This window comes from Penaeus monodon, chromosome 6, assembly GCF_015228065.2.
Source record: "Penaeus monodon isolate SGIC_2016 chromosome 6, NSTDA_Pmon_1, whole genome shotgun sequence".
Taxonomy (NCBI): domain Eukaryota; kingdom Metazoa; phylum Arthropoda; class Malacostraca; order Decapoda; family Penaeidae; genus Penaeus; species Penaeus monodon.
This window is the reverse complement of record NC_051391.1, coordinates 586,789-596,788: the sequence shown is the minus strand read 5'-3', so window position 1 is coordinate 596,788 and position 10,000 is coordinate 586,789. Positions and strand designations below refer to the sequence as shown.

The 10,000-nt window shown below is 42.3% G+C and overlaps 1 protein-coding gene across 1 annotated transcript in view; it reads right to left on the bottom strand.

The window, feature by feature from the left end:
• Positions 1–338, bottom strand: part of LOC119574715 — a 4,670-nt gene extending 4,332 nt beyond the window's left edge. The window contains exon 1 of the mRNA XM_037922117.1: positions 304–338. Coding sequence (XP_037778045.1) covers positions 304–338 — 35 coding nt within the window. The remainder of the gene's footprint in view (positions 1–303) is intronic.
• Positions 339–10,000: the final 9,662 nt, after the last annotated feature.

The following is a 10,000-nucleotide window of genomic DNA, read 5'->3' as shown; positions in this document are numbered from 1 at the left end:
ACCCTGGCTAACTGCACAGGCGTGGGCAAGCTGTGGTACATTTGATGCATGGTTATAACATATATGGTATTACATTTCAATTTTAGGCTATAACATTATTATGAAAGTACTATATCAATTACAGAAAGGAACAATTACAGTCTTTTATCTATCATCTGCCACGCCCGGGGTACAGTTTGGGCGTGGAAAGGCATTGCTACATTTTATATGCAGTCAGTGATGCTACATTCCAAATTTAGGATATAATATAAGTATATCTTCTAAGACATCAGAGGATATGAATAGTTACATAGTTCTCCATACCTAAAGCTAGGTGGGCCCGAAAGGCTGTAACACATGGCACTTGAGATATAATGTACAAGCGTTCGTTATATTCTTCATTACACCCGTTTAACTTAGTTTCTTCGACATTACAAACTGTACTGAGCTGCCAATACAATCTGTATCCAAGCCTGTTCTTTCGGTCACAATATCACACTGTCTTGTTCTGTTTTATATAAACCCTAGGTGAATGAATCTTGCCTAAACCCGGGATAATGCTTTATGCTAAGCTTTTTAGGGCGTTGAGAAATAATTAACTCAGTCAGGTCCTCTTTAAAGGAAGCTTTTAAATTGTATAAAATCCTGGAAATAGGTACCCCCAAGATCTATATCCCCACTTTGCTTGTCACATGCTGACTTTGCCAGGCGATCAGCATGATCATGTGGGGTTTAAACATGCGATGGAACCCACCAAACTATATCATGGCCTGTTCTTTTGCACGATACACTTTTACCCATTTCTTTTGCGATTTTAAAACTGCCCTTTTGTCTAGTTTTTTTAGAGCCTGGAGAGCACTGTGAATACAGAATTTCCCCCCCGAGCTTGATTCAATAAAAATTTGGGTGGCCCATGAGTTTTCCCCGCCAACTCTTTTTGCGTAGTGCTACCCAGTCATGAACCTCCTAAATCCTGGTGCTTCAAGATTTTTTTTATATAAACAAAAGACACCCTGTCTACCCCCCGAGAAAGGCCCCGTAGTTAGATTCTATGCATTGGATAGATTTTCAAGGCTCTTTTATAATTGCAAGTGCATACTGTTTAAAGTAAGCAGGGGGACACTGTTTTTTTTGGGGGCGGGTTTTAAAAATACTTAGGCCCGACTTTTTCCACGGGGTAAAAAACGCCCAGTGGGGGTTTTTTATGGGTATTTTCCCCCCCTGAGCTAATGTTTAATTTTATTGTATCCATGGATTTGAGTAAAAATGGTTTGTAGCAAAGGTGTCCTCTTTTCTGGTTTTAATTGTTTTTGGAACTCGTAAAAGGAGGGTTTTCTCTAAGTTTTGCCCAAATGTGGTATTTATATATAAATTTTTTCTAAAAGAGGAATTTTAGTTCGGTTCTCATTCACAATTCTTGTTCTTCTAGGGGCACCAAGAATGATCCTCATGGATTAGTTAAAAAATCCGAGAACACTGATGTTCAAATTATATCAAAAAATCCAGACCCCTTTGGGTTTTTTTCCTGTATAATGTTATCCCAGATACTCAAAATTTTGGTATTTCTCCCCCAAAATTTTCAAAACCCAAAGGGCACTTTTGCATGGGCGTTTTCAATGCAAGGCACCCACATTTTTGGAGACAACCAGGTAATAGTAAGGGGGGAAGAATTAAGCATTCATCAATGTAGATCAGACAGTATATGACACAGAAACAGAATCATTTGGGGGGTGGCAGGTTTGACTAGTATTTGGCAAAAAAATTGTTTATGGAATGTCTGTACTTCATGGTACGGAGTTAGTTAGTGACCCCTTTTCAATCCGAAAAAGAATACTGTAGACGGCTCAGCCCTAAACACCTAGGTCAGAATAATTACCCCCCGGGCCTGGAGCATACTTTAAAGGCAGGGTCTAGACTGGTTAAAAACCCAGAAATAAAAACTGTTGAAAATTTTTCTCAGGATTTAAACAAAGTTGTAACTGACTACTATAACACATGGGTCTGAAAAAGAAAACTCTCGAAGAAAAAGAGGCCCCAGGCCTCCTATGCACCGGGGTGGATCAATGACCCTATTTTGGCCAAGGAACATAAACGGGTCCAGGAGCTTGCTAATTGTTATAAAGATAGTAAGACGACAGATAATCTTCTGCAGTTTCTTAAGCCAACAAGGAATTCAGGGAATTAAAAACTCAGATTCGTAGTAAACACTGGGAAACAATTTCTGCAAGGGTATCAAGAGTCAAACCTCTGTGGCTGACATGTGGAGAAAAAATAATAGGCTGACAGGTAAAACTCTCACAACACCGCAGTTCCACAATCCACAAGAGCATTCTAATATGCTGCTAGAGCAGTGGGCCGGGAATTTTCAGTTAAGCTCACTCCCACAAGGGATAAAAGATCAACTAGACAAGTCGAAAATAGATCGGAACTTTAATATAGCAGTAGCCTGTGCTGCTATTGACCCCTCCGACTTGCCGAAATAACCGAGTGGGAACTAAGTAATGCCCTTCTGAAAGGTTAAGGCAACCGCCCTGGCGAAGATGGCATTACTTACAGCGTCCTTCGTCACATTGCTCAGGTACCAGGCAACCCACTTTGCACCTGTATAGACTCAGCCTATCACAAGGAATCATCCCAAGCTCCTGGACTAAAAGCTAATCATTCCCATACCTAAACCTAATATGACAAATACAGGCCATTCCTTGACCTCCTGTCTGTGCAAAGTACTGAGAGGATAATACTGAACAGGCTTATGTATCGCATAAATGCTAAGTTATCCCCAGACTGTATGGATTTCTCCCAGGGCGTAGCAGTCAGCACTGTTTTGCAGAATACTTAACAAACACAAACCCAGGCATGCAAACCGTATTTCTTGATCTTAAATCGCCTTGATATTGCAAACAGAGAAATAATTCTTGAGCAACTAGCTACTTTTGGTATTCAGGGAAAACTGTTAACATGGATTCGCATGTATCTATCGAATCGGTCGGCTCAGTACTCTACAGGGGCATTAAGAGTTACTCATACAAAAGTATTGAACTCGGCACACCTCAGGGAGGTGTACTGAACCCCATGCTATTTAAAATCTTAATGCATAGTTTATTAGGCGATATACCACTTGAGGGAAAACGACTCCATATTTGCTATGCCGATGATATTTGCTTTAAAATCCTCATCTGAGGAAAGAATGCAAGAGATTCTAGAATATCTCAGCAAGGGCATTGAGTGTGGCTTGATAATCTCGACTGAAAAAAACAAGGCTCTTAACCCAAAGACAATCCCTCTGCCAAGGTTTAAATATAAATGACATTGAGCTAGATCTCTGCCATCAATACAAATACCTTGGGGTGATGGTCAAGATGCAGAGTTCATCAGAAACCTGAAGAAAAGGCTGTGGGAGCGGCTGAAGCCACTTAGGACCCCTTTTTTGGCAAAGACCAGGGTATCAATGTCAATATTGCAAGACTCTTTTACTTGTCATACATACGGTCAGTCATAGATTATCATGCATTGCACCTAGTGTTGTACAAGGAATCAGAGTTGACTAGTTTAGAACATATAAAGTTAAGGTTAAGTAAGTTTATTTACCACCCTGGCTATCTGCTCAGGCGTGGGCAATCATGATTACAGTTTTACATATATCTGACATTGTACAGTAGTCTGTAACTACTGTAGTTGTACAAGGTAAAATATAAATATAAATCATACATCATACAAAATTATTACTTACATATGCTTTTGCCACTGTGTGGAATAACACTGTTATTTGCATAGGGGAGTTATCACATAGTAAATTTGGGGTATAGTACGAGTATATCTTCCAATGATCAGATGAAATGAAATATTCACATAGTTCTTTATACCTCATGTTAGGTGGTCTGAAAGGCTGTATCACATGACATTCCAGATATGTGCTCAAGTGTTCGTTTGTTTTCTTCGTTAAACAGTCTACATCTAGATTCATCTGCACTTCTTGCACCGTGCAGTTGCCAGTACATTCTGTAACCTAAACGTATTCTGGCAATAACCACGTCACAATGTCTGGTTTGACTTCGGTGCCACCCATAGGAAGGCTTGCCATCCCTATACTGATCGTAGTGCCTTATGGTACAGCTTTCAGGCCTTTGAGTGTTAATCAGATCTACTAGTTTTTCCCTTATGAGAACTTTTCAATATATGTGCAACCCTAGCAAGAGGCATCCCAAGATCTATGTTCACAATACCCTTTGCTGCAGGCTTCTTTCGCCAATTTGTTACGTGGTCGTGCTTGCGTATGCCAACATGAGATGGTATCCATACAAACTGAATGTTGAAATTACGCTCTGTTGCATAGGTACGTTACGCTTAATGCAACTCACAATTTCTTCATCGCCACCTGCTTTGAAAGAATTTTAGCGTCCGAAGAGCACTTTGAGAGTCACGGGAAAAACTACTCCAGAGCCCAGAGACATTAAGAATTCCGTTGCGAGGAGTATACCTGCAGCCCCGTTTGTGTAGTGCTGGCCCAGTTTTGTATTCTCATTTTAAACCCTTGATGTTTTTAGTAAGCCATTTTTGTATACAGCGCAAGCACAACCAGCTTTGTATCCAGGACTGTACGGATCCGTCGGCGTAACACTCATATGCATCATCACCCATAGTTCTGTGTGTTCAGTTACCGTTGCTAGCGAAATTTGTTTCAAAACACATTTATGCACCCTGTTTTTTTTTGGGTAGACATGTAAGGTGCACGATCAATGTTGAATTTTCCATGGTGGAATGGAGCGACCTTTGGTATTTTACTAATTGGAACATTGAGTTTTTAATGTTCATGGAGATTTTGTGTATCAGAGGGCGGCGTGTGTGGGGATTTGTCACGTCTACTTGCGTGATTTTATGTTGCAGTTGTTTTTGGAAATCTAGAGATACGAGGGTTCCTCAGAGCTTTGACCCCAAATATGGTGGAAATAAATATTATTTCTATCAGAAATGGATGGTAAGTTTAATTCTGATCTCATGTTTACTATCCTTGCTTTTCTCGGGGCGCCGAGGATAATCCTCATAGCTTCATTTTGCACTACCTCCAAACTACCTATTTCTGATTCCTTACACTGCAACAAGTCCCAGTGCATGGTAGTCTACAACTGACCTTATAAAACCCAAAGTAAAACAGTCTAGCGAGCTTAACATTGATGCCATGTCTCTTCCGACAAGAACTTCAAAGGTTTCAATCTCTCCCAGAGTCTCTTATTTAGAGAGAGGACCAGGTCTGTATCATTTACATTCACCCCGAGATATTTTACTTTTTGGCATATGTCAAGCTCCTGGTCACCTATGGGGAAAAGGTGGGTGGGGGTATGATACATGGGTTTAGACCCATTGTTTTTAGGGGGAAATGACTAATCCACACTCATGTGCCTTTGCTGTGATTCTGTCGAGAATTATTGCATCCTCACTTGTGATGATGCTTGACGCATATGTCATCAGCATAGCATATAATGGATTCCCCATCCCCAAGTGGGATATCTGCCACCACTTGTGCATGAGGACATTGAACAGCATAGGGCTGAGAACTCCCCTGTGGCGTCCCAAGTTCAAAAGACTGTGAAGTGGAACTTCTCACCCCCCTAAAACAGGACACTTGCAGATCTGTTCGAGAGATACATTCTAATCCAGTTCAATATTTTACCCCGGATGCCAAAGTTACTAATTGTTCTAGGATAACTTCTCTGTTGAAATGTCAAAAGCTGACTTAGGTCAAGAAAAACAGTGTGCTTCCCTGGATTAGAGTGGGGAAAAGTACTCTGCAAAGCAATGTTGTGTTGCTACGTCCCGATAGAAATCCGTACAGTCTGTGAGATAATTTACCTTGTAACCTGTACCTGAGTCTGTTCAAAATTATCCTTTCTAAAAATTTGAATACACATGAGGTTAATGAAATTGGTCGGTATTTATCAGTGTTTGATTTCGGTATAGGGATGATAAGACAGCGTGACCACGGAGCCAGGCAGAATACCTTGTCACAAACATAACCTGAATAGGTGAAAAAAAGGGGATTACCAGGTACCTGAGCTAAAAGGCGCAGGACACTATAGGTAATTCCATCCTGGGGCAGACGCTTTTCCTTTGATCAGTGCATTGTTCAGTTCCCACTCAGTGATCTCAGCAAAGTCTGAGGGTCAGTATCAGAACATCCAATCTCAATGGCAAATTTGGTGCAATTTTAGATTGACTAAGGTGATCCTAATATTTGTGGGAAGTGAGCTCAATTTGGACGCTCCAGCCCATTGACTAAGGAGCATATCTGCTTGTGCAAGAGGACTATGGAACTGCGGGGTGTTAGTTGGTTTGCCTGAAATTCGTTTAATTTTTTTCCAGACCTCGACATTGAGGTGTTATTAATGCTTTGTAGGAACTGTTCAAAATGTTCATTTCTGAATGAGTTTTTAATTCCCATAGGTTTTTGTTAGCTTTAAGAAATTCAATAAGGTTGTCACGGGTATTATCCTGCTTGTAGTTATCATAAAGCTCCTAAACCCTCGCTTTTGTTTCCCTTAATAATGTAGGGTCACCGACCCACTTAGGTTGTTTGCAGCGTTTGGAGTTGCTGTTCTTGAAGGTTTTCTTTGGACAGACCCAAGTGTTGTAGTAATCAGTGACCACTGTTGTCATGTCCAGGAAAATTTTTCAACACTTGTTACGTGTAATCATTGTACCAGTCATAGATACGTGATTTAAAGTGATGCTCAAGGTAAGGGGGGATAGAAATTTTGACCCTATTTGTTTTTGGTGACTGAGTATTATCAAAAAAGCCAATCTCGTTACAATTGCCAAAGTGGTCACGATTTGCTCTGTTTCAAGCTGCTTTTGACGTTTCCATGCACAAGATCCCTTCCCATTACATAATCTAGCCTTTCCCCCGCCACGTTTAGTTTGCCTGTCTGTATCATATACTGTCATAGATCTGTTGTTCACAAAATGTCGGAACTCTTCGCCATTTTCATTGCATTGACTATCTCCAAATGTATAATGTCTAGCATTAAAAACTCCCATGCATATTGTGCCGTGATTCTGAAAGTTGGGCAGTGAATCAGTCTGAAACTTTCTACACCTTGCGTATACATTGTACAGAAGAAAAACCCAGAGGCTGTTCGAAAATGTAAATGCTGATACTGCACATTATTTTTCATTAGATTTCGGGACCAACTTATGCGGTATGGTGTCACTGACAAAAAGTCAATAGGCCCCGTCATTCCTGTGTTCGTTTTAGGAGTGGTAGCCTCTAATTCTAGGGGGTTTTTATTTTAGTGACTGATGTGAAGGGCTCTTGTAAACAGATAACGTCAACTTATTGTTATGAATATAGTTAAAGCAAGTCATAATTTACGGTTGACACCACGTATATTCCATGAAAGAAAAGTAATTGTTTTCTTGTCCCCCATACACCCTATGTTAACTGATTGGGTCAAATTTCGTTTGATGAAACTCTTTAGTCTGCATATTCTTGTACTGCATTCCGTATTTGTGTTGTATCTTCTTTATTTATCTGTTTGCGCGCTTTCCGCGTATTGATACTATACGCATTAATCCGTTTCCTGATAGCATTTTCTGAGTGATTGTCCCACAGATCAGCCCTTTCCTTCGCATCTTCGTCAGCGTCATTTTTACGGTCACGTCGTCACTGTTTTCAGATGGTCCGCCGTGCGAATAATATATCAGAGACCTCATTCGTATTGTCAGCATCACTAACATCACTAACAGCATCAGAACGCACGTGCGTAATAATAATATCAGAGACCCATTCGTATTTTTACACACTAACATCATCAGAACGCACATTTCCCTGTCTACACGCTCACTTTTGTTTCTCCATTATCATTTTTTTTAATTCAGCAATCTCTTGCCTGATGCTTTTTTTTCATTTTAGCAATCTCTTGCCTGATGCTTCTTATTTTTCCTCGGCCGTATCCATGTCTTTTTCACCAATGGTTTCTCCTGTGGCACTGTTCCCAGGATGGGGAATCCCCCTGGCAGTTGCGGGAATTCCTGGTGGGTTGGTGACGTCACGCGGCCCAGGGTGGGTGTGTGTGGCTGGGTGGGCCCTCGCCACTCCGCGGTCGATAGGTACGGTGGGGCAGGTGGGGGGGGTGCTCGTGGGGGTTTGTGGGGGCAGTTACGGTGCCAGGGCCCTCACACCCTCCGCTCTGCACCTGACCACCTCTTCACGATGGTGGGGGCGTCCTCATTGTCGTTGTCCTTTCCGTCGTTTCTTGCAGGGCAGTCCTTTGCCTGGTGAGCTCCTGCACAGACAGCACACGCGTGTCCTTCCTGCAATATTTAGCTACGTGGGCCCTAACCTTGACACTTGTAGCAGACTACAACCTCTGAGCACCACGGTCGAATGGAGCTCGGGCTCTATGTATCTTCCAAAGATTGGTACTCTGTAGGTGGCGGCTGTTCACCGCTCCATACAATGATGAGCCTGTTCAAGGGCTGCCCATCCTTATAGATCCTCCGGGCTTTAAAAAAAGCCCGGAAAAATGCAGTGCTTCCTCAGCGGCCGCCCCTTCGGAAACCTGGTAACCAAGGTATTCCCGTATTTTTCTTTTTTGGCTGAAACTCGTCTTTGTTTTGCAGAGAGATCCCCCCAAAAGTGCCATTAATCATCATGGCCCCATATTTGTTGTTCTCGTCGTACATAGACGTTTGCGCGAGGATATCCATCTCCCCTGCACCATGTCTAAACGGGCCTTCCTCTTTGGGGGGGCGGCAGCTGGCTGACCCCTCATCCACCTTATTTTAGACGGAAGTCGTGTCCTCAGGAAAGGCCAGTCTAATGTACCTCTCCCGGGGGGCGATGGGTTCGCGCTTTTGGGTCATTCCGTTTGCTTTCTTGGTCAGGTTGCTGGTGTTATTCGGCATGGTTTTCACTTTTTTCCTTTTGGTCTGAACGAGTTGGAATTCCCCCGTTAAACCGCATCAGGGTCGGCAGTCGAATCCACATCGTTTACATCCCTATGTTCGGTGGAATCAATCCCTCCCATAGAGTGGAGGGTTTAGGGGGTGGTAGGTTGGCACTGGTACTGGGGGGGCATCGAGCGCGTCCCACCTATCCATGGTAGGACAGTGAGGGGGGTTGGTTGTCCCGTCCGCTTCTTGGGTGATTAATTCCCTGCGGTCGGCGCGGGGAGGGTTGCGAGCGCCAGGTCAAGTGCTGTTCACACATACATTCACCAGGTCTCGCCAACGGGGCGTTGGTACGCACCCTGTTAAACCCTTTGCATCACACTCAGTATTCGTAATTTTTTACTAGGCACTGTTTTTTCTGGAGTCCCTGACCATAATATCCGACACAATTTGGTGTATGTACACACACCCCACACCACACACTCTGAGTATAAGGACAACCCAGTTGAGGGGGTTTATCCCCGTAAAATCGTCCAGAACACAGGAGAAATCCTGATGACGTCCTGCTTTGGTGTTACTAGGCTTACGACGTGTTAGAACATATAAGTTAAGTTTAAGTTTAAGTAAGTTTATTTACCACCCTGGCTATCTGCTCAGGCGTGGGCAATCATGATTACAGTTTTACATGTCTGACATTGTACAGTAGTCTGTAATACTGTAGTTTTACAAGGTAAAATATAATATAAATCATACATCATACAAAATTATTACTTACATATGCTTTTGCCACGTGTTTGAATAACAAGTATTTTGCATCGGGAGTTATCACATAGTAAATTTAGGGTATATACGAGTATATTCTTCCAATGTATCAGATGAAATGAAATAGTCACATAGTTCTTTATACCTCATATTAGGTGGTCTGAAAAAGGCTGTATCACATGACATTCCGAGATTTTAGTGCTCAAGCGTTCGTTTGTTTTCTTCGTTTCACAGTCTACATCTAGATTTATCTGCACTTCTTGCACCGTGGCAGTTGCCCGTACATTCTGTAACCTAACGTATTCTGGCAATAACCACGTCACAATGTCTGGTTTGACTTCGGTTTCCACCCATAGGAAGGCTTGCCATCCCT